The 27,845-nt window shown below is 41.7% G+C and overlaps 1 protein-coding gene across 3 annotated transcripts in view; it reads left to right on the top strand.

The window, feature by feature from the left end:
- The window catches only part of SGCZ (sarcoglycan zeta), an 865,974-nt gene that overhangs the window by 820,721 nt on the left and 17,408 nt on the right, over positions 1 to 27,845 (top strand). For all 3 annotated transcript variants that reach the window (XM_060246399.1, XM_060246400.1, XM_060246401.1), the window contains one exon: positions 11,367 to 11,439. In XM_060246399.1, coding sequence (XP_060102382.1) covers positions 11,367 to 11,439 — 73 coding nt within the window. The remainder of the gene's footprint in view (positions 1 to 11,366; positions 11,440 to 27,845) is intronic.

The following is a 27,845-nucleotide window of genomic DNA, read 5'->3' as shown; positions in this document are numbered from 1 at the left end:
TCTCAATAAGCCATTTGCCGTTTTGCAATGACAGATGGCTCCCCCCTCCCCTCTACTTTGTAGATCTCTGTTGTTCAGCTCATTGATACAGAAGAAAGGTGGGATTCTTTGGAGAGAGGATGGCTAGAAAGCAATTATATCAGTAATAAAAGGACTAATGGTGATATCAGACCAGAACCTTCTTAATAAGTTTCTTTAAAAGCCGATATTATGGCTTTAATCTTATTCCGTTGTTATAAATGCAGCGTATGCGTTTTCAGACAAGTGATCATTTTTATTCCTCCATAGAAAAACACCTGAAAGCACTGCCACATGGTGGCGATTATCATGTGGTAGGCCATTGTGTAAAGCCATGCATGGTATAGTCTGGATACTTTTCACTGCAACATGGTGAATGTCCCAAAACAGAGGTTTGGGTGCATGGTTTTGAAATCTGCTTTGTGCAGCACTTTTGAGAAGCTTTCAGGTTAGTAGCTGGTATGTGCAGTTCAGCCCACAATCTTTCATTAGGCCAGGAGAAGTGGCCCAACACTCACAGCAGAGGTACTAATAAAAGACAGCACATTGCCAATTACTTAGTGTATGATCAGATGTTTATCACCCTGGGGAGAGTACTAAGACTGCTTGATGCATTTGGCTGTTATCAGCCTTGCATTGATCAGTAGTAGTTTGAGGATAATCAGAACAATTAGGGACTGCTTGGCTAATAAGGGTCTGGAATAGGGTTGCCAAGTCCAATTCAAGAAATATCTGGGGACTTTGGGGGTAGAGCCAGGAGACTTTGGGGGTGGAGCCAGGAGACATTGGGGGTGGAGCCAGGAACAAGGGTTTGACAAGCATAATTGAACTCCAAGGAAGTTCTGGCCATCACATTTAAAGGGACAGCACACCTTTTTAAATTTCTTCCTTCCATAGGAAATAATGAAGGATAGGGGCACCTTCTTTTGGGGCTCATAGAATTGGACCCTCTGGTCCAATCATTTTGAAACTTGGGGGGTACTTTGCGGAGAGGCACTAGATACTATACTGAAAATTTGGTGCCTCTATCTCAAAAAACAGCTCCCCCAGAGCCCCTGAAACCTCCAGATCAATTCCTCATTATACCCTATGAGAATCGATCTCCACATAGTGAATAAAGAAGTGCTCAGCAGACATTTCCCTCCCCGCCACCCCCGTTTCTGGTGACTCTGAAGCGACGGATTGGCATCTCTACTCACGAGTTGCTGCCAATGTCCTCAAAATAACACAGACACACCATCCCAAGAGGAAGCCTTTCAATCGGAGACTGAAGCCTCCAAAGGCACATGGTCCTCTGGGGTGGGGCTTCCCCCCGCCGGCCAGTTGACTGGGGCGGGAAGGAGTCTGGGAAAGCAGAAGAACCCCCGCTGGGACCTGGGGATTGGCAAGCCTAGTCTGGAAAGAGGAACAAATGTTTGTTCTCCTTTCCTCCTTATTTGGTCTGTTCTCTTCCACCATTATCATTCCTTCAACCTTATACCTCCCTGCTAGTGGCAATATTAACCTGTCCAACATATTGGACACACAAAATCCAAATAATCCTCCCTTTCTCACTATGCAGAAAGCATCTGTATCCTGTAGACAAATAAAGATACAAACCTCCTTTCCTCAAATGTCAGATCCATGCTTCTGTTTCCAGCAGTCATTTAACCCAAAAAAGGATTCTCACTCATCCCCTATTTTCACAAGGAACTGTGAAGCAACTTACTCAGTCTCACCTAGCAAAAATGAGCTTATAGGGTTTGCCCTTGTGTCTTTCTCAAAATGGTATCTTCAAAAGAGTGCTATCTGTGCTGGGAACAAGCTGCCACCTATGGTAGCCATAACAGACATACTGTGTCTGGAAAAGGCTGCTGGGAGTGATGGCCAACTACTAAGCTGATCCCCAGGTGGGGTCCTCCTCACCTGGATCAGAACTGTGCTTTTCAGGAACAGCAGTGGTGGTAAAAAGAAGTTTGCTCCAAAAAAGTCAACACCCAGAGGTTCTCAGTCTTGCTTCTGAATCTCATCACTTTTACTGATAGAATTAGGGTTGCCAATCCCCAGGGGGGGTTGGAGTAGTGAGGGAGTACCTAAACCACAGCAGGGAAGAGGAGTTCATAATCAGGAGTGTATACAATGTGGGCTCTCAGCCAAGGCACCAATTAGCTAAGCCTTTTTTGCTCAGTGTGAATAGTAGGCTTGCCGATTAGGTGGGAGCAGGGGATCTCTTGGTTTGGAGGCCCTCCCCCACTTCAGGGTCATCAGAAAGCGGGGAGGAGGGAAATGTCTGCTAGGCATTCCATTATTCCCTATGGAAACCAATTCCGATAGGGTATAGCGGAGAATTGATCTGTGGGTATCTGGGGGCCTGTTTTTTGTGGTAGAGGCACCAACGTTTCAGCACAGCATCTGGTGCCTCTTCTCAAAACACCCTCCACGTTTCAAAAAGATTGGACCAGGGGGTCCAATTCTATGAGTCCCAAAAGAAGGCGCCCCTGTCCTTAGTTATTTCCAGTGGAGGGAAGGCATCTTAAAGGTGTGCCGTCCCTTAAATCTAATGGCCAGAACTCCCTTTGGAGTTCAATTGTGCTTGTCACAACCTTACCCCTGGCTCCACCTCCAATGTCTCCTGGCTCCACCCCCAAAGTCCCCAGATAGTTCTTGAATTGGACCTGGCAACCCTAAATAGAATGCCTGTGACATGGAGAATGTAAGGGGTCTTCACCTGCAAACCTAATCACATCACTTCTATTGCTATATACTCCAACAGTCCCAAGACAGCCTCAGTGCTACCATCTAAAGAACACTCACATAGTTCTTTCTTCAGCTATGTCTGTGGCCCCCTAAGTTGTTGAGTTCTAGTGTCATCTGCCAGATCCATGGAACCAATTCCAGTGTCAGTTCCAAACATATTACTGCTTTTTCCTTCATTATCAGTTCTGCTGGTTGTTTTAAACCTGGTGATTCCGGTGCCTCCTTGGTGCTTTAAAAGTGCAATCCTGTTATCTGTTTCTGTTTTGTCTCATTAATAATTAGAGCCTTGAATTCCATCAGCATGGGTTCTTTAATCTACAAGTGAGTCTCCTTACACAACCAATCATTACCAATGAATCACTACCAATTGATTGTGATAAAGGACTCTTCATAAATATAAGCTTTTCAGGAATAAAAATGTTTTCTTTGTGCCAGAAAATTCAGTGTCCTTGGCTTAACTCAACATGTCCTATGCAAGTTTGATTAATGCATTTCTTACTCAATTACTGAAATATATAGGAAATATAGGCAGTAAGATGAAAAAACTTTACTTTGTCTCACTTAATCCCGGCAGATTCTCATAACAGATTTTGAATTTAAATTGATGTTGTAGATAAAAATATGTCTACTTAATAGAACTGTTTGTTCTACAGTCTTATTTTCTAACAAAAATGTCTTTTTGGAATGTTTGCAATAATGTAGTCACTGGGATATAGTCTTGAATGTCATTAGAATATATTTCTGCATCTATATTGAAGTTCACTAAGTGGCAGTTGTGGTCAAGCTGCTCTAATGTTACTGGGCGGGTAGAAGATCATAGAATAGGACAACCTAAAACTAGATCATTGAGTGAGTTTAGATGCAAGCAGGAAGCCTTAAAAGAACAACTAGGAAAGGAGCAAGAGGAAGTAATAAAGGCTGTGGGCAGAGACAAATGGCTACAAGGAATGAATGCAACATGGAGGTTTAGAATCTGGAGGAAGTGAAGGAGGAACAGAAAAGGCAAAGAAAGAATTAAACAGAGGAGCCAACAGAAAGAAGATTTTCACACATTCAGTAGCCCAGCAGTGTCAAACCTCCGGCCTGCAAGCCAGACTGGGCTCAAATCACCCCTCCCCCCCCCCTGCACAAGCAACCTCCTTCTCCTGCTTGCTTTCCAAGGCTGCTACTGCAGCCATGCCTTACCTTGCTTTTCCCCCCATTTCCTTCCATGGCTCTTTATTTCCTGCCTTCCCTTCTCTTTCCCTTGCTCTTTCTCTCTCAAACACACACAGGCACACGGAGAGCTCTGTTGCTGCTTCACATGGGAGAGATACAAAGAAAAGCCTGTCTCTGCTTCTCTCTTTCTATCTGCTCCCCACCCCCCTCTGCCTCTCACATCCCCTCCCCGTCTGCTCACATCCCCTCTGAAGCTGCTTCTCCTCTTTTGGGGACAAGGGGGGGGGAGGAAAGAGAGAGAGAAATGTTGCACTCCCATGGCATATTTAAGACCAATAACATTTTATTCTGGGTATAAGCTTTTGTGTGCAAGCATACTTCTTTGGAGGAAGGGAGGGTGGGGTGGAAAGATAGATTCTTCTGACAAGTGCAATCTACATTGAGACAATTATTTTGACTTATTCTGAATTTTTAAAAAATGCATTTCTCTGTTTCTATTTATTTTCATTCATCAACTCCCTGATTAGGAACTGGAACACTTGGATTGGTCCTTATCAGGGCTTTTTTTTTTTTTTTTTTGCAGGAATGCACAGGAACACAATTCTGGCGGGCTTGCCATCATGTTGTGTGGCCTAATATGCAAATAAGTTTCTGCTGGGCTTTTTCTACAAAAAAAGCCCTATGTGAAACAATGGTGACATCAGGGGGTGTGGTCTGATATGCAAATGAGCTCCTGCTGGGCTTTTTCTGCAAAAAGAAGTCCCGGTCTTTATTATCTTGGACAGCTGAAGTTATTTCAGATGCCAAATTCTAATAGCACACATTGGTAAGGAGACAGGAAAACTAGGTCTCAGTCCAGTCCAGGAGGATGAGCTTCATTATCTTGAGCGTCATTATCAATTGCAGTCCAGCAGTCTCTCTTTCTAATCTCCCATTGAAATTCCTTTGTAAGAGCACTGCCACTCTTAGGTCAGGAACTGAGTGTTGTGATTTCTGATGTCAGACTTATGTCCATGTATTCTTTCTATCCTCCTGGACTGAATCCTCATGGACGGAATTGAGACCTAGGTTTCCTGTCTCATTACCAATGCTCTCTCATTACCCTTCTGCATATCACACCTAATCCAATCAAGCCTGCTATTGTTATTCATCTGCTATTGCCATTTGACATCTGAAATCGCCTTTATAAAGTTTAAACCCCCAGTACCTCATGTAACATTTTATGGCATGCACAGCACAGCCCAACAAAGTGACATTTCTGTCAGATCTGGCCCTCATAACAAATGAGTTTGACACCTCTGCAGTAGCCAATCAGAACAGCAGGCATCTAGTTTAGTGTATAATTGAGCCAAATCCATTGGAGCTCAAAATACTGAGGTGAAGTGTGGATGTGTCTTAAAGCATCAATTAATGCATAGTGTTTCAGCCTTCCTTTTGATGAGCATGAACCACCATGTTACAAATATCAGTAATTTTGAATACAGTTTGTGAATGCTTGACTAGGTATGGCTTGTACTGAATTTGGATGGATAGCTGCTTCTGCAGTCAGTTTCATGAGCAGGAGAGCAGGAAGGGATGAGTAAATGCCCAGATGTCATGACCCTTTCTTACATGCCCAGGGTAATGCAGATCACCACTTTGGGGGATTAAAAAGCATTTATGAACCAAGTGAGATTAATAAAAGGGAAACAGGCTGTGGCAAATCAAATGCAAGACTGTGATCAGGCAGGCAAAAAGGGACTATGAGGGGCATATTGCAAAAAACATAAAGACCAACAATAAAAATTTCTTCAAATATATTAGAAGCAGGAAACCAGCCAGGGAGGCAGTGGGGCCCTTGGATGACCAAGGGGTAAAAGGATTACTGAAGGAGGATAGGGAAATGGCTGAGAAGCTGAATGCATTTTTTTGCCTCCGTCTTCACTGTGGAAGATGAGAAGTGTTTGCTCGCTCCAGAACCACTAATTTTGGAAGGGGTGTTGAAAGACCTGAGTCAGATTGAGGTGACAAGAGAGGAGGTCCTACAACTGATTGACACATTAAAAACTAATAAGTCACCAGGTCCGGATGGCATACATCCAAGAGTTCTGAAAGAACTCAAAGTTGAACTTGTGGATCTCCTGACAAAAATATGTAATCTTTCATTGAAATTTGCCTCCGTTCCTGAGAACTGGAAGGTAGCAAATGTCACCCCCATCTTTAAAAAGGGTTCCAGAGGAGATCTGGGAAATTACAGGCCAGTCAGTCTGACTTCAATACTGGGAAAGTTGCTGGAAACCATTATCATGGACAGAATGAGTAGGCACATTGATGAACACAAGTTATTGAGGAAGACTCAGCATGGGTTCTGTAAGGGAAGATATTGCCTCACTAACCTGTTACAGTTCTTTGAGGGAGTGAACAAAACATGTGGACAAAGGAGACCCAATAGATGTTATTTACCTTGACTTCCAGAAAGCTTTTGATAAAGTTCCTCATCAAAGGCTCCTTAGTAAACTCGAGAGTCGTGGAGTAAAAGGACAGGTCCTCTTGTGGATCAAAAACTGGCTAATTAATAGGAAGCAGAGAGTGAGTATAAATGGTCAGTCTTCGCAGTGGAGGACGGTAAATAGTGGGGTGCTGCAGGGCTCAGTACTGGATCCCATGCTCTTTAACTGTGTTCATTAATGATTTGGAGTTGGGAGTAAGCAGTGAAGTGGCCAAGTTTGCAGATGACACTAAATTGTTCAGGATGGTGAGAACCAGAGAGGATTGTGAGCCACTCCAAAGGGATCTGTTGAGGCTGGGTGAGTGGGAATCAACATGGCAGATGAGGTTTAATGTGGACAAGTGCAAAGTAATGCACATTGGGGCCAAGAAACCCAGCTACAAATACAAGTTGATGGGTTGTGAACTGGCAGAGACTGACCAAGAAAGAGATCTTGGGGTTGTGGTAGATAACTCACTGAAAATGTCAAGACAGTGTGCGATTGCAATAAAAAAGGCCAACACCATGCTGGGAATTATTAGGAAGGGAATTGAAAAAAAAAATATCCAGTATCATAATGCCCCTGTATAAATCAATAGTGCAGTCTCATTTGGAATACTGTGTATAATTCTGGTCACCGCACCTCAAAAAGGATATTATAGCAGGCAGTGGCCAATGGTAGCTCTCCAGATGTGTTTTGCCTACAACTCCCCAGCCAGCATGGCCGATGGCTGGGGCTGATGGGAGTTGTAGGCAAAAAACACTGATATTATAGCATTATAGCGCTGGCCACCCTTGTATTATAGCATTAGAAAAAGTTCAGAAAAGGGCAACTAGAATGATTAAAGGTTTGGAACACTTTCCCTATGAAGAAAGGTTGAAACGCTTTGGGCTCTTTAGCTTGGAGAAACGTCGACTGCGGGGTGACATGATAGAGGTGCCGCTGTGTGACACAGAGTGTTGGACTGGATGGGTCATTGGCCTGATCCAACATGGCTTCTCTTATGTTGTTATGACTTATGTACTTAAAGGACTGAATATCCTGGTATAAGCCCATGCATCACCTGAGGTCAGACCAGCAGATGCTGCTAGTTGGTATATACCAGGGCTGGCCAAACTGTGGCTCAGGAGCCACGTGGGGCTCTTGCACATACATTGTGTGGCTCTCAAAGCTCTCACTATCCCATCTGCTGACTTGGAAAAGCCATTTGCCTCTTTAAATCACTTATCCAAGCCAACCAGTGGCTTGGAGAATGCATTTAAAGTCAAAGTTATTTCCTTTCCACCTCTCCCTTCCCATATATCTTCCTTCCTTCCTTCTCTCACACATCTGACATTTGTGTCTTGCGGCTCTCAAATATCTGACATTTATTCTATGTGGCTCTTACATTAAGCAAGTTTGGCCACCCCTGGTATATACCATTCCCGGACAAGTTCACACATTTCAGTTTCAGTCATTGCTCATCTCAGTAATGCCTATTTGGCAACCCCACTCAGGTTCTTGCATATTTTGTTTGTAGAGTTAATATCCACAGATATTCAGAAATAAAATACTTGTTATTTTCATCTCTCATGAGCCTAATGGTGGGGAAAATAGCGTTTTTCTTCTTTTTATAGGTCATTGCAACTTACATCAACAAAGCCTAACCACATACTGAAAAGACTGCTATTTGTTCCCTTCTTTAAAATGAACAATGCAACACTGAGATTAGTCTCATTTACTGTAACCCTGAAGCTGCAGAGGATTATAGTTGAATTTTTGCATGCACCATTCTACCAATAAAAGTGTAATTGCACAGTTTAGCCTTTATTCACCACTGTGCTGCTGTGTGTTGCCGCTTCTCTTTTGAAAGCAAGATGATACATGGAAAAATCCCCTATTTCGCTGTTTACATAACAAGTGCTCTCTCATTATGTTCATTCTCTGGATGCATAGCTAACATCATCCATCACCAAACTTTCAGCTCTATAATTTGTAATATATGCTTTCAGTGATATTAATGAAACCATATTCATTGTCATTTTCCAAAGACTGGATCTCAGTAACCGGTAAATTGAGCAGAAATAAGTAGTTTACACCAGTCAGTCTCTGAGAGTACTAAATTTTCAGTTTCCATAGTTTCAGGGGAGTGCAATTTGTGAATGCATGACTAGCTGTGGCTTGTACTGAATTAGGATGGATATGATGAAAGCCAAACTCTGTGTCAGAGAAATATCTTTTAGAACGGCACCATTTATAAAACTTCCATGTGTCCTGGGGTATTTCTTGCCTTGTTGAAATGATACCTCTTGGAAGCTTTTCCACCTGCTGTCTATTTTAATCTCTGATTTCTTTATGGATGTTGTTTTCAAAAAGTACATCCATGGGCCTTTCATTAACACACTGTTGTCCAATAGGAATGGGTACAAACCAGGAAACTGTGGTTCAGTTTGTGGAGTACCTGGTTTGCGAACAACAAACCATCATGAACTTTCAGGAGCTTAATGAACTGGTTCAGTTTGTGACCTGGTAGAATGCTCCCCTGACATGCTAGAGACACCACACTCACAGGTTACCTCCAGCTGACTCTCTTCTATCTGCTCACTGAGTTTGGTGAGGACTGGATTTCTGGAATCCAAGTTACAGCTCCCTAGGAAAGTGCCTTCTGGGGAAATGACTGTATAGAATTGATTCTTGCAAACTAGAGACATCAAAGTTGCAGGGGACCTCTCCCAGATGCTCCTCTACATGCCCTCCAAGTTCCACCCCCCAGCCTGTTGCTTTGAAGTTTGAGAAACATTTAGATTGAGCGGAGATAATCTGTCTGGAAATATATCCATTAATGAACTGCCACCAGGGCTGGCCCTAGACTGTCTGGCACCCTAGGCAAGGCTAACTTCTGGCGCCCTACCCCTGCAATGATAATGTCCCCAAGCCACATGAGGTTACCCAGTTTGGAGCCTCCAGAAGGCCAGCACCCTAGGCCAGGGGTGGCCAACGGTAGCTCTCCAGATTTTTTTGCCTACAACTCCCATCAGCCCCAGCCAGCATGACCAATGGCTGGGGCTGATGGGAGTTGTAGGCAAAAAACATCTGGAGAGCTACCGTTAGCCACCCCTGCCCTAGGCAATTGCCTAGTTTGCGTAGTGGCAGGGCCAGCCCTGACTGCCACTAACGTTCACTTAGTGAACCATGAACCAGCCAAAATTCATCACAAACTTTAGTTTGTCTGCCAGTTTGTGTCCATCCCAACTGGCCAGTACTGAAAGATGAATGTGCTACACTTGCTTAGGAAGTTAGTTATAACACCCCAGTGGTAGCTGGTGAGGTGGTTCACTGGCAGGAATCACTTTGGGGCAATTGAGACAGGGATAGTATGCCTTACCCTTTACAGTTGGGATTCAGGTGGCATCTCAGGATTGTGGAGCAGCGGCTGATTGGCTGGCAGCCAGTGGGTGTGGCTTAGATTCTTGATGCCAGACTGAAACTTGAGATGGCCTTGTTACCAAATATACTGAGGGCATCTCATGTGTGAACACAAGGTGGTGGGTGCAACCACAAAATGGCCACCATAGGAGGTGAAGCCAATAACACAGTAGTTGTTATGAGAGATTGAGCCACACACAAAGGATACTCAAGGGAATGAGACAAGAGGAATTATAAAAATATGTTGGGGATAAGTAGTGAAAAAGAGGCAAACTGATACTGTAGTGGTAGCTGCCACTGTAACAATATTATTCTAATATGCTCAGCCAATCAGATCTCAACTGGAAATGCTGCTGGGTAGGAGCCCTACCTGGCCACACCCACTTTCTAAAAACAATTGGCAGGCACTAGGAAAGGAAAGGACACTAAGTTGTGAACACCTGTCCTAGACTATAGCCTTATTTATGTCAAAAAATGTGGTATAATAGCCATCGTGCTAGGCTGGGTCTGCTTCTGGAATTTTCAAAGGTCCTATTGACCATAGCTCATTCCTTGATGAGTCAGCCATTCTTTCAGAGGGTCACATTCATTATGTTGAGTGGCTAGTTCCATCTTCACATTCTTTTTAGCATCCCAATTCCATTTTTGTTTGTAAAATCTGGCAGACCATCCTTGATCTGACAATGACAGTAGGGCTCCCTTCTAACCAAAATTGTAGGGAGTAATACCAATAGAAGAAGAAGAACTAGTAGTAATAGTAGAAATAGTAGCAGTAGTAGTAATAGTAGTAATAGTACATTGGGGAATTCACCTTAAACAGTGCTCATTCTGTTTAAGACCTGATAAAAGATTTACCGTCAGGTAGGCGATATAGAGTGTTGAAGGCAAAGACAAATAGATTCAAGGGCAGCTTCTATCCAAGTGCCGTGGTTAAGCTAAATGCAGGGTTATGAATGGTTATGTGTTTTTAGATGCATTTAAATGGTCTATGTATATGTCCTTTTGTGGGTGTTGATGTGTTGGTATGTTTGTGGAAGAGCACCTCATTTCGTTGCTCTCATTTTCTTGAGAACAATGACAATAAATTTATCTATCTAACATTCGTTTGGCGCTGTGAGAGAGTGCTGCAAGGGGGAGAAGGAGTTTCCAGTTTCCTTCCTTTCTGCTTTTTGCCAATGGAAATGGTGACAGGGGGCTATTCTTCCCTTTTCTCTGGCTTCATCTGTCCTTCCTAGGGCACACAAAGACAGAGAAAAGCCCCATTATCTTTTTTCCATTTGCAAAAAAGGGAAACTAGAGTTCTCCCAATATATGTATGAGTACAAATCCAGTCACGCACCCATGACCCAACACATGTCAGGCATATCATGTATTTGAGCCTTTAGACTGGTCACAATTCATTGGTTCCTTTGGTTTTGGTGAAATGTAGTCATAAATAACTGTAACAGTAATGAACAAAGTCTTGTAAAATGAGTATTGCCATCAAGTAAAACTGCTGTATTAAAGATATAAGTTTTGTCTTTGTACAAAACAGGGTTGATATTAAATATGTTCCATATAATGTTTATGTTTTTATTTTAGGAACAGAAGGAGCAGTGTTTGAACACTCTGTGGAGACCCCTCATATCAGAGCGGAGCCTTCCCAAGACCTCAAGTAGGTGTTTGAAGGACACTCTTTCAGTATTATTTTGCTAGCATGTAAAGTATGTAGCACCATCCGAAGATACAATCTGAGATGGATCTTCCCCATCTTCCCATTCTACATAGCAGTGACCCATGAGAGCCCAAAAAGAGACACTGAGGCTTGGGGACCAACATGAACTGGAAGCCCTAAGCTGGCTGCAGAGAAGAGAAAGATTTGATAAAACTGCTTCTCCAGCCTCTTATTTCAGTAAAGCTTCTTACATCTGAGGAAGGCTGCATATGGGAAGAAAGGATGCACAGGATCCAGCCCTGTGTAAAGAATCTAAATTAGCACTTAAACCTTTTCTTAAAAAATGTTGCCTGTATGTATAGAATAGTAGCACTGATAAATATGAAATTAATCAAGTAGTCCAACACACAGCTATCCAGCAGGAGGTAACCGGGAAAAAAACCAAAGGAAAAAAGCACAAAGGAAAAATGCCCAAAGAAAAAACCCCACTGACATAAATGCTCACAGGAAAAAAGCCCCCATGGAAACATGCCCACATGGAAAAAAGCCCATAGTGAAAGTAGCCCACATGGAAAAAAAGCCCCCATGGAAAAATATGTAAAGCACCATAGGTTTTTATCATTGTGGATAACCATTAATAATATTTTGTTGTTATTTTTGGATTAAAGTATGTCATATTCACATGCAACAAAAAGTGACCATTTTGTTATCAATGAACTTTATTAAGAAGGAAAAACAATAATAACAGAAATTAAACTCTACATAGAAATATATTTAAATAAAATTAAATAACTTTATTAATTTACAATTTGTCAAACTTTTTAATGTTAATACATTGCGGTACACCCAGTGACCATGACAAAAGACTAACCCTAATAGTAAAAGCAACAATTATTTAACAACAACAATAATAACTCAGATATAATTCTTCATTGCAAATTAGCCAATCTCTTTAAGTAACTAAGTTTATCTTCCACCTGCTCGTATTGCTGCACAGAAGTGGCAACCATGTCATGTAGTGCCTCATATTTTCTCTTTTTCACCTCTACGCGACCTGCCTGTGCATTAGGGGGGAAACTAAACCACAAACAAATGATCACCAGTGTTCCCTCTAAGCTAAGTTGGTTTGAGCTAGCTCACAGTTTTTTAGTTTCCAGCTCACACATTTTTGTCTTAGCTTAGCAAAAATGGCTTCACAGCCAACTAATTTATGCAATAGCTCACAACCTGACCCCAGAGCAAACTAATTTATGCAGTAGTTCACAACTTTAATGCCGGTAGCTCACAAAGAAGAATTTTTGCTCACAAGACACCAGAGCTTAGAGGAAGCATTGATGATCACATGCTTCATTGGCTAAGGAATTATTGCAGCAAAGATACCATATTAAGTAAACCAGAGGTCCCCAACCGCCAGACCTCGGACCCAGACAAAAGAGGTAGCACAGGAGAGGCAGCCTCAGAGCAAGGCAGAGCAGCCCCACTGCCCCTTTCTCCTGCCTGAGACCTGGGCAGACGAAAGAGACAGCACAGCCTCACTCAGAAGCTGCCTCTCCTTCTGGAGAAGCGAAAGGGCAGCGCAGCAGTGACCTTCCTGTCCCCCTCATTTAAAGACCCCTGCTGATCAGCTCACACCTCATTTACAGACCACCATGGGGGGCAGGGATGGGGAGGCAGCCTGGAGTGGCAAGAACCCCAGTGCTGCCCCCCCAAGTCCCTAGAAAAATTGTCTTCCCGAAAACCAGTCCTAGGTGCCAAAAAGGTTGGGAACCACTGAAGTAAGCCATGTGGAGCACACATTTCTCAAAATACATTCTAAAGAAGTACAAAAAAAGATACCTGGCTCCTTTGAAGATCTTTCTGCAGACATACTGGTTTTTATCCCACCCCCCCCCCCCCGCAAAAAAAACCCAAAACCTTTGGGTGAGAAACAGAATCTGAAAAACCATGCTTTACTAAATCAAATCCATGCTACTTCTAAATAAATTTCTCCCAAAATCTAATTCTCCCCCCTCAGCACAGTGAACTTACCTAAGTAAAAAGTCTTGCTTTCTTCAGGATCTGGATAGTAAATGGCCTGGGTTACACCAGGCTAATCCTTTTATATCTCTGGTCCCCAATTGTAGAGACTGGTGTGATCTAGCAGGGTTCTTCTTATGTTAATTATGATACCTTCCCCTTCTGCTTCCCCCCCTGCCTCCTTCTCCTGCTTCTCTTTCTTAAATAGCAGAGGTAGTTAAGGCCTCATAGATCTAAGAAGCTAAGCAGGACTGACTCTGGCAAGTATCTGGAAGGAAGAAATCAATAAACATAGTTGGAATTAATAAAAAAATGGTATAATGGAGAATTGATCCATGAGTATCTCGGGCTCCGGGGGGGCTGTTTTTTTGAGGTAGATGCACCAGATTTGCAGAATAGTATCCAGTGCCTCCCCCCCCCCCAAAATACCCTCCAAGTTTCAAAAGGATTGGACCAGGGGGTCCAATTCTTTGAGCCCCAAAAGAAGGTGCCCCTATCCTTCATTATTTCCTGTGGAGGGAAGGCATTTAAAAGGAGTGCTGTCCCTTTAGATGTGATAGCCAGAACTCCCTTTGGAGTTCAGTTGTGGTTGTCACAACCTTGCTCCTGGCTACACCTCCAAAGTTCCCAAATATTTCTTGAATTGGACTTTAACAACAAAATATTATTAATGGTTATCCACAATTATAAAAACCTATGGTGCTTTACATATTTTTCCATAGGAGCTTTTTTCCATGGGGGCTTTTTTCTATGTGGGCTACTTTCACTATGGTCTTTTTTCACTATGGTCTTTCACTGCTGTTCTTTTGAGGGGTTATAGAGTGTTTCGAGCCCGTCCCTGTGGCATCGGTCCCATCGTTGTGGGACCCAGGGGGCCGGCGCAGTGGCACGCCGAAGCAGCCTGTCACTAATAACACAGGTCGAGATGCAGGACAGGAACCCGGAAGTGACCGACAGGCTGCTTCAGCGTGCCACTGCGCCGGCCCCCTGGGCCCCACAACGATGGGACCGATGCCACAGGGACGGGCTTGAAACACTCTATAACCCCTCAAAAGAACAGCAGTCTAGCTCGCTTCCCCCGAGCCCTGCCGCCATAAGCCTCAAGGGGGCTCATTTTGCGGCATCTCCCAGCGGGAGGGTGGCACCCGCACGGGACACATATCAAATGAAAGAGGGGGTGCAGGGCTATCAGAAACAGCTGGCGGAGGGAGTCGGGAGACCACCCCACTGGGGGATCCACACCCCGAAAGTGATGAAGGTGGCGCAGATAGAGCCAACAGAGCAAACAGGACAAAATAAATAGGCTGCATTATGCAGCACAGTTGAGAAAGTGCCTTATCCCATATACTGATGAAGTAAATACAGGATCTGAGAACAAAATTGCACAAACACACAAACACAAAGCTCCCTTACACTGAATCAGTGCTTGGGTCCTCTAATGGTCCCGGTATAGCCAGCCCGGGAGGCAGGAATAGGGGGCCAGAACCGGGACATTCCCGGCTGCCCGGGACAGTCTGGCCACCCTAAGATCAAGTAATAGCAGCAAACAATGGGCTGCCCAGTCTCCCATGGTCTTTTACAGTTTTGATCAGAATAGGAAAATATTAATAGCATCCTCACTTCTATATCTGATCTTTTCTCTTAAAGAGGTCATTCTACAGCCTCCTGAAGTTGCTTGGTCCATTGTTGTATTTGAAATATCTTTCCTAATTCTTATTGTAAATCTGCCTTCTCAGAGGTTTGACCCATTGCTTCTTGATTGTGGAACTAGATAATATGTGGACAAGTTACATTCCCTTTTAACCTTTTTAAAAAAGAATTGATAAGAGTGTCAACTTCAGTTCTTTCACAAGACAAGGATTTTTTTTTATCAGTTTCTTTCTTGAGTTAGGGAAACATGCATGACAGGTCTTAAAATCTAGCAATGCCAAGTGGAAAAAAAATGCTTTTCTGAGTAGCATACTAATTGACTTTAACCTCTTTTTGTATCCAGTTTTGAACCCCCTGAAACCATGAAATTGTCATAAAAACAGGGAGTTGAACCATACCCAATTCCAAGGCCAAGGAAAGGCTTTTCTAAAGAAACAGGAATAATGTTGAATCTAAAATCTTTTAGTTGCTTTACCCCCTCCCCTTAAAAATACATAGTGGTAGTATAGTTTCAGAGGGCAGACATATTGGTCTGCAGTAGAATAGTTGGATTTGAGCCCAGTAGCATCTTAGAGACCAGTAAGATTTGGGGGGTACAAGTGGACAGTATTCAGGGCCATATAAAAAAAATTCCAGGGGGGCACCACTAATTAAATTAAATTAAATTATTTTAATTTAAACTCCTTACCCGGCCATCCCCAGGTCACAAGACACACCAGACTCTGTGTGTGTGTGTGCACGCACACACACACACACACACACACTTCTACTTTCCCTCAGGCAGCCCTGCCACAGCCTGCCAAATGCCACCCCCTCCAGCAGCCGGCTGACCTACACAGCTCAAGCTCTCCATCCCTCCCCTTCCCCTCCCTTCCCAGCAATGTCCCATGCTTCCTTCCTCTCCATTGCTGCTTCTCCTGCAGACTGGTGAGAGAGGAGGAGGAGGGGAGCTGCGGCGAGGGGGAGCCAGGCTGCGGCAAAGCGGGAGCCATGGCTTCAGTTAGGTGTTTAAAAATTAAAATGAAAGGGGGTTGGTTAGGGGGTGTTTCTCTCTGTGCCCCATCCTGGGTTATGACTCTGTTCTTCAGGCACTTAGGAAATTATTTTGAAGTCAAGGACTCCAGATGTGTGTGGAAAAGCTACATTTTCCTGTGAGTCATCTGCGGGGGGCGAGGGGAGAGATTGGTAGACAGTGTTGGGACTAATAGTCCTTGTGGTGTGAAAATAGAGGCTTGCCAGTCCACAGGATTGTCTAGCAAAACAAGGCCTCAAAGTGCAGGATTCTCGAACTGAGGGTGTGTGTGTGTGCACACACATGCATGGGTGAATGCCTGGAAGTCATGGTTGACTTCTGGCAACCCCTAGTGAGGCTTGGACATTTCATAGAGGTGGTTTGCTATTGCCTGCCTCTGCATCCCAGCCCTGGTGCTCCTTGGAGGTCTCCCATCTAAGTACTTGCCAGGGTCAACCCTGCTTAGCTTCCAAGATCTGATGAGAGCAGGCTTGATGAGATTATGAGTTTTTTTTTTTCAGAAAGTAATTTTTTATTCAGAATTCCAAAATTGCAATGAATATAAAACAATAAAAGTTAAATACATAGTATTCACTTGAGATTCATACTTATAATATAATTGAATTTTTAACAGATGAAAGGTTAGTGGGATGCCATTAATGAGAGATACTCCTCTTGTGTCACTGACGTGAAACAAGATACGTTCCATCGAAGGAAAGGTTCCCACTTTTGGCGTAGGTATGAATGAGTCCGAGTATCTACCTTACTTAGTTTATATTCAGTAATTTTATCCAGTAGGACATATTTCCACAATTTTAGCGCCCACATGCGAATTGAGGGTGGAGAGGATGACTGCCACTGAACAGCAATGGTATATTTAGCTCCAGTAAACATTATAGAAATTAAATCTCACCTGGGTTAAAAAAAAAAAAAGTAAAGATAGTCCCCTGTGCAAGCACCAGTCGTTTCCGACTCGGGGTGACTTTGCTTTCACTACGTTTTCACGGCAGACTTTTTACGGGGTGGTTTGCCATTGCCTTCCCCAGTCATCTGCACTTTCCCCCCAGCAAGCTGGGTACTCATTTCACCGACCTCAGAAGAATGGAAGGCTGAGTCAACCTGGAGTCGGCTACTCGAACCCAGCTTCCTCTGGGATCGAACTCAGGTTGTGAGCAGAGCTTAGGACTGCAGTGCTGCAGCTTTACCACTCTGCGCCACGGGACTCACCTGGGTTTAGAAACCACAAATTCTTCTAAAAAATTTAGAAGAAGTATTAGTGGAGAGCAGGGAACTACTAAACCTTTCAATTGTGTAATTTTTGATATGTTTCCAAAACTGGTCAATGACTGGACAAGACCATCAAGTGTGGAAAAAGGATCCTAATTGCCCACAGCCTTTCCAACATGCAGAGAATATGGAAGGAGACAAGTGAGCCAAACGTGCTGGAGTAAAGTACCACCCAGAAAGTACTTTATATGTTAAATATAAAAATAGGGACAATTATTTCCCTTTGTGTACTCTGTTGCAGTCATGCTTCCCCCCCACATAGCCAAGGCATCAATGTCTTTTAAAAATATGTTGCTTTGAGGAAATTGGAAATCTTATCAGTGAAATTCTAAGGTTCTGCTTTCCACTTCTTTTATTTCTATTGGGATAAAATTAAAATCACTAAAGTTTAATGGGGGAGACACTTCGGTGAGAAGGGCGGGATATAAGTCCATCAAATAAATAAATAAATAAATAAAATTAATATATCATATACATGCAGGGGACATTTTGTAGAAAAGTAGATGGTGGAGCTCATCCAGGGATTGTTATGCAGCTGCACCTACTATTCAATAGACGAGGAGATGGAACTCTCAGAAGGAGGAGGTGGAACTCTCAGAAAGGTTCAGGAGCTGCGCTCCTGTGAGCTCCCACTGAATCTGAGGCCTGCATACATGCATTACCTTATTCTACAGGACTCTACTGGTTTAAGGTATTCATTCAGCACCTAGCCAACAGAAGTATTCATGATAAAAAAAAAAAGTCTTATCTGAAATTAAATCCCTATAGGCTGTTAATCCCTCCTAGGTTTCGGGATATTGAGATTTTTTTTTTCCCTTTCTAAGCCAGGTTTAAACTCCCCTGCCAGTTGACCAGTCTTGTTCTGTTTGATATGGCACGATCTACACAGCTAAGTCTTTGCTGGCAAGCTTTTTCTGCCTCCCATCCTTTGTACAATAAGCTGATAAGCCCCATTACATCAAGTCCCCATCCCAACAAAACTCTAATTGAACCTGACTTTCATTAGCAGCAACAAGCTGGATAAAAAGAATCATGCCTTGGAATGAGTGAAATGAATTACATCTTAACAATTTAATCATCAGGTTCCCGTTGCCACCTTTTGTCATGAAGAGCACAGCTGAGAGAGCCGACCAGAGCAGATTATCAACATAAAATATTGGTTTTAAGTGATAATAATATGGTATGACACATTCAGAGGTGATATTTTTAATACACAATAAAGTCTGCTGTGGTTGTGTCGTATATGCTAGACTTACCTGCCTGAATCGATGCCCCCAATCACCTTCTTAATAAGGGGGGCAAATTGCTTTGTTGTTGTTCTGTACCTCTGGGGAGAACTTGAAGATCAAATTTAATAGCTTTCTTCCTTCTTTAGCATCAAGGCTACTGTACCGTTGACTATAAGCTAATCCTGAAAAGCCAACCCTGGGCATAATGAGATGAAAAATTGATCAAGCAGCAAGGAACCGCCAAAGATAGTAGGACCCCTTTTAAACTCTGATCTGTATCGAAGATAACACAAATTTTGCCTAATAGTTTCATGTTTTCTACAAAGCTGGGACTGCATGGCAACAGTAGGAGCCTTTCTCCAGAAAGACTGAATGCATAAGAAAGAGCACTAACATGGCAGGATACCTTTTCATTAAGAGCCTAAATTAGAAAGTAGTGATATATGATCCTTTCTTATTAAAAAAAAAAAAGATACTGAACTTTAATTTGAAGCTATGTTTATACAACCTACTAGAGGAAGGAGGGCAGCTGACAGGGCACTCATCAGCATTAATTATACACTTTTGTTGTCTCTGTGTGTGTGTTGTGGGGGGGGGCTTTTGAATGTTAACATGACTTATAGAAGCTATAGAAGCTTCTAGTTAGCAGCTTCTTCAGCACTGTGGCCTGAAGGAACACGGGAAAACGATTGGGTGGGTGGTTTGTTGGAACAGTCAGTGTCTGGTGTGCAAAGAAGAAGGAGGGTTCAGCAAGAAGACAATTAGACAGCACAGTGAGGTCAGCACCTTCTCTCCTTTTAAGTGTCATTCTGCCTTGGCCATTTCTGCACAGTCACCTACTCCAACTCAGGCCAGCAAAGTAATTCAGAGTTAGGAAATGATTCCCCACATGCTGTTGCGGGTGAAAGTTTTGGCCCACTTCTTATTGCTTTCCCCCCATGGTTTCCATACTCCTGTTTCCCCCAGTTTCCTGGTTTTGCCTGTGCTTTAAACTCACAGCTACAGATCTGGAATTCTTCTGTTCAGGGCAAGTATCCCCATACCGTTCCTCATCATCCTTTGTTTTTCATGCCCACCATTCCACGCCCTCGTGATGAGTGTCATGTGACGCAATGAGTGCCTTGTGATGCAACCACCCACAACACGTTTTTTGCACCTCCCTTTATAAAAAAAACCCAATGAAAACTGATCACATTACAATGCAATGAAGCCCCTTTTCATGCCTCTCTCTTCTAATGGTGGATTGCCCTATGTTGCTGCTGTCATGAAAAGTTCTTCCAGTGAAGTGTCATCCATAGAAACAGTTTGTATGTGTTGCTTCCAGAAACTGTGGCATTCACAAAACGTCCAGTGGTCATGTGCTTTTTTGACATTGCAGGCTTGTCTAGCTTGGGCCAGTGTTTCAGGATGCTAGTTTATGGGATTGCCCTGGGTGCTGGTAGTATATGAAAACATGCTTTTGCATTACAGACACTTCACAAAATATCAGCTACTAGGCAAAAATAGAAAATGACAGAACTACAGATGCATGCATATCACCTGATTTAATAATGACTGGTTGCTTAATGTGTGATTTGACTTCACAGGAAAGCATTTTGGTTGTGTTGATATAAAGAAATATGGGGAAAATCCATCTGTTATCTGTCATGCCCCATTCACACTTACTAGTAAGAGGACTTGGGGTCAGATGAGACACACACTGGCAGACAGGAAGATGATGAAGGCATCTGTTTCAGGTTGGACCAGTTACAGAACATCACCACACTGAATCGCATCCATTGGATTCTCTGATGCAGGAAGATCTTCGAGGCCTTCCCTGTCCCACCTCTCTTAAAGCAACATAAAGGATACCACTTTTATTTCAGATACAACAGATTTGTTTAATCTTTCACAGCCTTCCTGGTGGGGTCTGAATTTCTCAACCAATCTTTACTCTCCTTCACTTTTATTCTGTCCATTTTCCAGTTTGGTGTAGTGGTTAAGTGTGCGGACACTTATCTGGAAGAACCGGGTTTGATTCCCCCCTCCTCCACTTGCAGTTGCTGGAATGTCTTGAGTCAGATACAGACAGGGCAGCTTATGTGAGAGCTTTCTCAGTCCCACTCACCTCACAGAGTGTTGGGGAGGGACGGTGGCTCAGTGGTAGAGCATCTGCTTGGTAAGCAGAAGGTCCCAGGTTCAATCCCCGGCATCTCCAAAAAAGGGTCCAGGCAAATAGGTGTGAAAAAACCTCCGCTTGAGACCCTGGAGAGCCGCTGCCAGTCTGAGAAGACAATACTGACTTTGATGGACCAAGTGTCTGATTCAGTATAAGGCAGCTTCATATGTTCATATGTCTGTTGTGGGGGAAGAAGATAAAGGAGATTGTAAGCCGCCCTGAGACTGATTCAGAGAGAAGGGCGGGGTATAAATCTATAGTCTTCTTCTTTTTCAGTATTGCCATCAGTTTCTCTATGATTCTTCATTTTTCTTACATTATATAACGAAGGTACTTTTAAAGAATCTGAAATTTCATTTTGTCTTAATATTTCACTCCCATTTTGATAACAAACTGCCCTTATAATTTTGAAGCATAGTTGCTTTTCTCTTTTGCTATCTTGGCAGTCCTGTTAATATGAAAGTAGTCAATTATTTGCCATGGATCCTGCCAGCATAAAGAGAACTAACTATGCCAAAAGTAATAGCTTTCATTTTAATTATTATTCAGCTTTCAGATGTCTAGGTCCATGAGAGCTTTAATGATGAAAATGGCATACTCTTCAGGAAATAATATGAGGAGGTAACATAGAGGTGGTGACATATTTGGAGAAGTAACTTTCAGCTGGGATGCTATTTTCTGATTCTAGATATGAAAAATGCTCTGGATATGGCAAAATTTGGAGAGACAAAATAGTACAGGAGCTGAATATGAAGGCAGATATGCCACATACGAAAATACATCCCTGTCTCTAGACATCTTTTCATAAAACAAATAATTCCCCTGTGTAGATTTCTGTAGCCAAGTAAGAGGAATTTAATATTATTGTCACATGGGGGGAGAAGCCCAAAATACTTTGTTTACTGTTAGACAATCTTGAAAAAATTACAAACCAAACCTCTTTGATTAATCTCTGGTCAAGGGAACAGTTTCTACCTTTTCATATAAGTGTGTTCCCCTTCTCAGCTTCTAATCTCTTGCCAGAATCTTCTGCCTTATCTAATCAAAGTTCAAAAGATGTAAGGGTTCTATTCACCTATAACTGTATATATTTATTTGTTAGGATCATAGATCATCCAGGATTGACACACAGATGGAGTCAGCAGCACTATATATAATAAATTTTTAAAGCCACATATGCTGATTTTGGTAGTACAGTCATTAATAAATAGACTTAACCAGCTGCTTCCCTGTTAAACAATATTGAGGCACAAAATGTGACCATGTTAAAGGGTCTCTCATTACAACAATCTGAAAGGAGGAGGAAAATATAATATTTATCAGTTCTGCCTGGTAATTGTAATGATTGGAGTTATATATACAAAATGTCCCTATACAGAGGGCAATACAATAACATATGGTTGCGTTTGTCCAATAAGAATTATTTTGCTACTGTTTCTCATACAGCAATAGCCAGTAATGTTACTGACAATAGAAACAGAGTAAGACCTTGTTTTATAATTGACATTAATGGAGAAGCTAGTAGAAACAATACAATTAATATGTACGAAACCTTGAACCAAAATTTGTAAATAAACATTTCAGAAAAATCCACACTAATTGATCAAAAACCTTATCTTCATCTGTAGACAACACCAACAATTGTATGCAAATTCATTAAGCCTGAGAGATAATAATTAATCTTTTAACATTTTCTGAGGTATGGTTAAAAACTTGCTTGCACTCCTAAAATATATTTTCCTCTTAAAGGTATGCACACAACATGATATTTAGATATCCTGATTTGATAGTATTTTTTCTCATACTTGGGAACATTAACGATAGTTGTTGCTTTCAAGAATTCTAAAGGGTCTATAGCTCCTGGGTATGCACATGTTTTTAGTCCAGAATAGCCTAACTTTGTATGACACCACTCCAATTAAATGGATTTTCAATAGCTGGTGCCAGACATCCTACAGAACTGAAATGGGCTAGATGAACCAGTAACTTGACTTGGTATAAGACACCTTCAAACATTTATAAATGTTTATAGCATAGCCTTTGGTTAAAAGATTCTTGAAAATGTCTGACATAGAGGTGTAAATTTAACTAAATAATAGATAAAATTTCAAAATCTGCTTGGCTCTGATTTTTGATTTCTTAATTACATCTAGTGCTCTTTCCATCAAACGTAGATGTTCCAGTGATGACTTACACACCCTTTCAAATTTATCATTTTACTCTTTAAAAACTTGTTTGGAGAATTGCCAGGTGTAATTCTTTATAAAAATAATAAGCAAAAACTAATAAGAGTTGGTTTTGCAATGAAGTCTTAGCTCTCCCCTTGGACTTCTCTTCAGGTTGAAACCCAACCTGCCTGTGCTCTAAATAGCAATTCATGGGAAGGTCACACTTTTGGTTTCTGTCAAGCATGCTATTTCTACACCTCATTGAATTCTGATTTCTTCCTCTCTCCCTGACAACTATCTCTTCTTATGGCTGCATATCAAAGCTAAGACTTTCCTCTGGTTTCTCACCTCCCTTTCCCAACCCGGGGTAGCAAATGTAGGAATGCTGTAACTTTGATGATATAGAGAAAGGGTGCCTCCCCTGAACGGTTCTCATTCATTGCTTATCAACTGCAGTAAGAATGTATGAGACCCAGGGAAGTTTCAGCTGCAAGATAGTGCTTTGCATAGCTGTAACAGTTCACCCTTGTTATGTCTTGAAGCTATCTTTCCCATGCTCTTTGATGTAATCCTTAAAACACCATGCTATGAGCAACTCTGTATCACTTTCTAGGTGCTGCACCTTGAGCAACAATCGATTATCAATAAACTAAGACTTTGTATTCAACAATTGCTTGGTTACTTGAAATACTGATGCTTGACAGTTTCTTTCCTGGATTTTCCACTTGATATCTTAATATCTGGAGCCATAACAAACATCAAGGAATTTTTTTAAAAAAAAAACCCTCATTATAGCACACTTCTACTGCCCTGAAATTCAGAGTTCCTTGGAAAGCATACCCATGTGTTTCAACATAGGAACAGAAGAAAAAGTAATAAAGAAACACCTTCAAAAATAGCCCTTTGTATGCCCAAACCTATATTTTGTATTCATTTTCTATATTTAACTATTTTTGTTTTGCTTTTTAAATAAAGCTCAAGGTAGCTAACAACAAGGATTAATATATACAATGTTCAATTCAGTAGGTTAAAAATATATCAAAATACTAAACCTCAGGACATAAATACAGGGGAAGAATTTGGCTGCCAAAAACCAAAAAAAGCCAAAAGAGAGAGTTGGTGCAGCAACAAAAGAAGCACAGTTCCTAAAAGTTGCCAATTGGTGCAGCCACTATAAAACCTCTGATTTTTCGGCGCTATGGGGGCATGAAGTGCCTGAGTTTTTACAAAGAGAAACAGTCCTTAAAAAAATACAGACTGCAGGTGGTAAAGCACTTTAAATGCAGTGGAGCTGCATTTCAGTAACCAGTACTGTTATTGCAACAGAGAAGTAATCTGGTCATAAAGAACACCTTTACTACGCCATCTTGCTGAGGATTTGCTTCCCCCATGGCACAGAGTAAAGCTGCAGTACTGCAGTCCTAAGCTCTGATCATGACCTGAGTTCGATCCCGGTGGAAGCTGGTTTCAGGTAGCCGGCTCCAGGTTGACCCAGCCTTCCAATCTTCCGAGGTCGATAAAATGAGTACCCAGCTTGCTGTGGGGTGGGGGGGGGGAGTGTAGATGACTGGGGAAGGTAATGGCAAACCACTCCATAAAAAGTCTGCTGTGAAAACATTGTTAAAGCAACTTGACCCCAGAGTCGAAAACAACTGGTGCTTTACCTTTTCTTTTTCTTTTTGCCTTGTACAGGTTGCCAAGCATGGCGAAAGGTGCAAGCAAAAGGGCTCAAACGAGCGAATTAGTCCAGGACTAGCCCATTGTTTATGTACATGGTTTATGTATATTGTGGATTTGTCCCCAATTATATGCTGCTCCAGTTCCCTTTGATGAGAAAAACAGGGTACAAATACTTTAATTAATTAAATATCGACTTGCCTTTGTAAGTAAACAGATACCCATATTTTTCACTAACTGAAGCTGTTGTGTTGTCTTCAAGGACAACATCAGGTACATTACATTACGGTAATCAAGCCCTGGTTGCTATAGAATGGATGGATCACCATGGCCATATCAAGCAAGTTTGCTTCTTCTTGTTTTTGTGTTGCAGTTTTCCTGGAATACTCAAAAAGTTCATGATGGAAAAAATCCCTGTTTCTTTCTCTGTGGGTACCAGGCAAATAAGAAGAAATGTTTTCTTTTTTATTCCTTGGGCTCTGCTTCTTGATGTTCCAGAGAGTTCAGCAGAGTATCACTGGAACAAACTGAATAAATCCCAGTCAAGATAAAGGTGGAGGGATTTGTCCATCCTCAGCAAAAATAGCTTTCTCTCTTTAATGTGCCCCCCAATAAAATTCTGTTTGTTTTTTACACTTGACACATGGTGGCACTGTTGACTTATTCTTATGTAGTGAACTAATAATGTGGAAACTTTGTTGTTATTTTCAGTAGGGTTGTAAAAATCACTAATTTATTGGGAGGGTGGTATGATCAACTTCTGATAGCATCTGAAAGAGCATGTTTACTCATATTTTCATCCTTGACTTAAAATCTCATTTCTTAATTTTCAGTTATCCATTCTTTCTGAATGTATACCTTGTTAAATGAAACCTTCAAAATGATGCAGGAGGCTATCACAAATAGTTTGATATGTATCTGGATCCAGCACTGTTTGCAATTTATGGAGTACCCCAATGTTTCCTGAGCAGATACACAGGGATTTATTTACATTATTTATAGTCTTTCTTTCTCACTGGACTCATGGTGGATTACACAGAGTGAGTCAATACAATCAATAGGATGGGACATTCAGTAGACAAGTGTTGGGGTTGTAGAGCCAACCAAAAATCTTTAAAAAAAAAAAAACCTGAAGAATTGAATATGGAATCTTCCCAAATGGAATGGGATTCTCCCAAGACCCTGAACATAGCTGGCCCCAGTCAGCTATATAAATCCTATAAATAAAGCCCTATAAATCCTAGGGACCTTTTCATGGCTTAGCCATGAAGCCGGGAGACCAAAGCTTAAAAGCTGGGATAGCAGAATTGGAGAGAGGGGTAAAGGCTGTGGAGGTCTTTGAAAGTAACTGTAAGGAATTCCTTTTGGATTCAGACAGGAAGACAACCATTTCTTAACCAGTATTTTTGCAGAGATGAAGGAAAGGAAGGGTCATATTTTTGTGATGTTGGAAAGGGAGAACATTGCTTGAAACCAGACTAAATATGGGACTAAAGGAGAGAAAAGAATTAATACTAAAGCCAAAGCCCTGTTCTATAGGATGGACAGTGACATTGTCAGTGGGTGTACTAGTAGAAGACTACTTGCAAGGAAAGAGTTCAAATCAGCACAAAAACATCCAAGGCAGGCAAATGGAGATGTGGAACTGAATGGAACAAGTTCATGGGCAGGAGATAGGGTAAGTATCCAAGACAATCAAATCTTAATTCACCCCAATAGTTCAGCCTGATTGCTCAGCAGCACGAACACAAGTTGTGGTAAATACCATTTTCCTTAGTTGATCAGAGCCAGCTGAATGAAGGAAGGTGAGGATTTGAGTGCTGGTGCTCAGAGAGAGGACCTTTGGTGGCTACCTATGCATTAAGTGGTGGTAGTGCCTCACCTCTCTTTTCCTATCCATCTCACCCTTCTGTTCTCACTGGGGCAGTTTGCATCACCCCTATCTAGTTTCCTCAGGGCAGGCTGTATGTGTTGGGGATGGCTGAGAGGCTGGCAAGACCATTTTCATCACCAGCTGCCTGTTCAGTTCCAGGAAACTGAGAAATTGATTAATGCTTTCTTTCACAGTCCCTCAGTTTACCAGCTTGAACTCTTTCCTCTGCCTCTCCACTTCAGGACTGTAGAGCTGTTGACCTGATGTAATTTATACCTTCAAATTACTTGAGTGAAGACTTTTAATACAAAATATTTCATTTCTGGCTTTGTTATGAAAGTTACACCGATAAAAAAAATAAGAATGAAGAAATTGTAAGATTTGAATATAGGATTAAAGAAGTAACTGTAATTCCCAAACAATTTGTTAAAGGACTGGTTTCTCTAAAATGTCAGGGGAATAAGAACTGCTTTTTAAAAAAGATAGAGAGAACACTGCCGATTTAAAAATTCTGGTCCTAAGTTCGGTTTTGTAGGAATTAAGTCCCACTGAACTTATCTGGAACTTATTTCTGAGTAAACAAATAAATGTTTCTTTATTTCATTTTCAGTCCCTTCAATCATAGGTTGGTAAGATTACGGATAAAGTGAAAATAGAACAAATCAACAAAACAATAAAACTAAGACCCTTTAAAAATGTATGCAAGAAATCTAGCAACAGCTTGCAGCCAGCCCACCTCATTTGAAAACAACAGTTTCAAAGTAATATAATTACTAGAGCACTGAATGTCAAAATTGACAATGACAATGAGATCCCAATATATCACACCGAGTTTCAGTAAACAAAGGACGGTGTAACAGCACATGTGAGATAGTCTCTATTGCTCCAGATGCACAAGAATGGTTTCTTTCAGTCCAGGGAATGCCTTTAAACCTTCCTGTTTATTCAGCTGTTGGAAATGAGTTAAATCATGCCCAGCACTTTTTTGGTAGCAGAAACTAATTTGCATATTAGGCCAACGCCCTGATGTAGCCAATCCTCTAAGAGCTTACAGGGCTCTTAGTACAGGGCCTACTGTAAGCTCTAGGAAGACTGGCTATATCAGGGGTGTGTGCCCTAAAATGCAAATGAGTTCCTGCTCCAAAAAAGCCCTGATCATGCCAAAAGAATTTTGTGTTTGGGATTTTTTTTAATACAATACAGAATACAAAGGAGAACACTTCCTGTATGAATCAGTGAGTAATCTAGACTAATCATGTGACAAAATTGCTTCTGTTATTGCTTTCAGTAGGTGATCTGAATAGTAATTAAATAAATAAATTATCATCTAACAAAA

The sequence above is a fragment of the Heteronotia binoei genome, chromosome 9, assembly GCF_032191835.1.
Source record: "Heteronotia binoei isolate CCM8104 ecotype False Entrance Well chromosome 9, APGP_CSIRO_Hbin_v1, whole genome shotgun sequence".
NCBI lineage: Eukaryota > Metazoa > Chordata > Lepidosauria > Squamata > Gekkonidae > Heteronotia > Heteronotia binoei.
The sequence above is the reverse complement of the archived record's forward strand: the minus strand, read 5'-3'. Positions and strand labels throughout refer to the sequence as shown.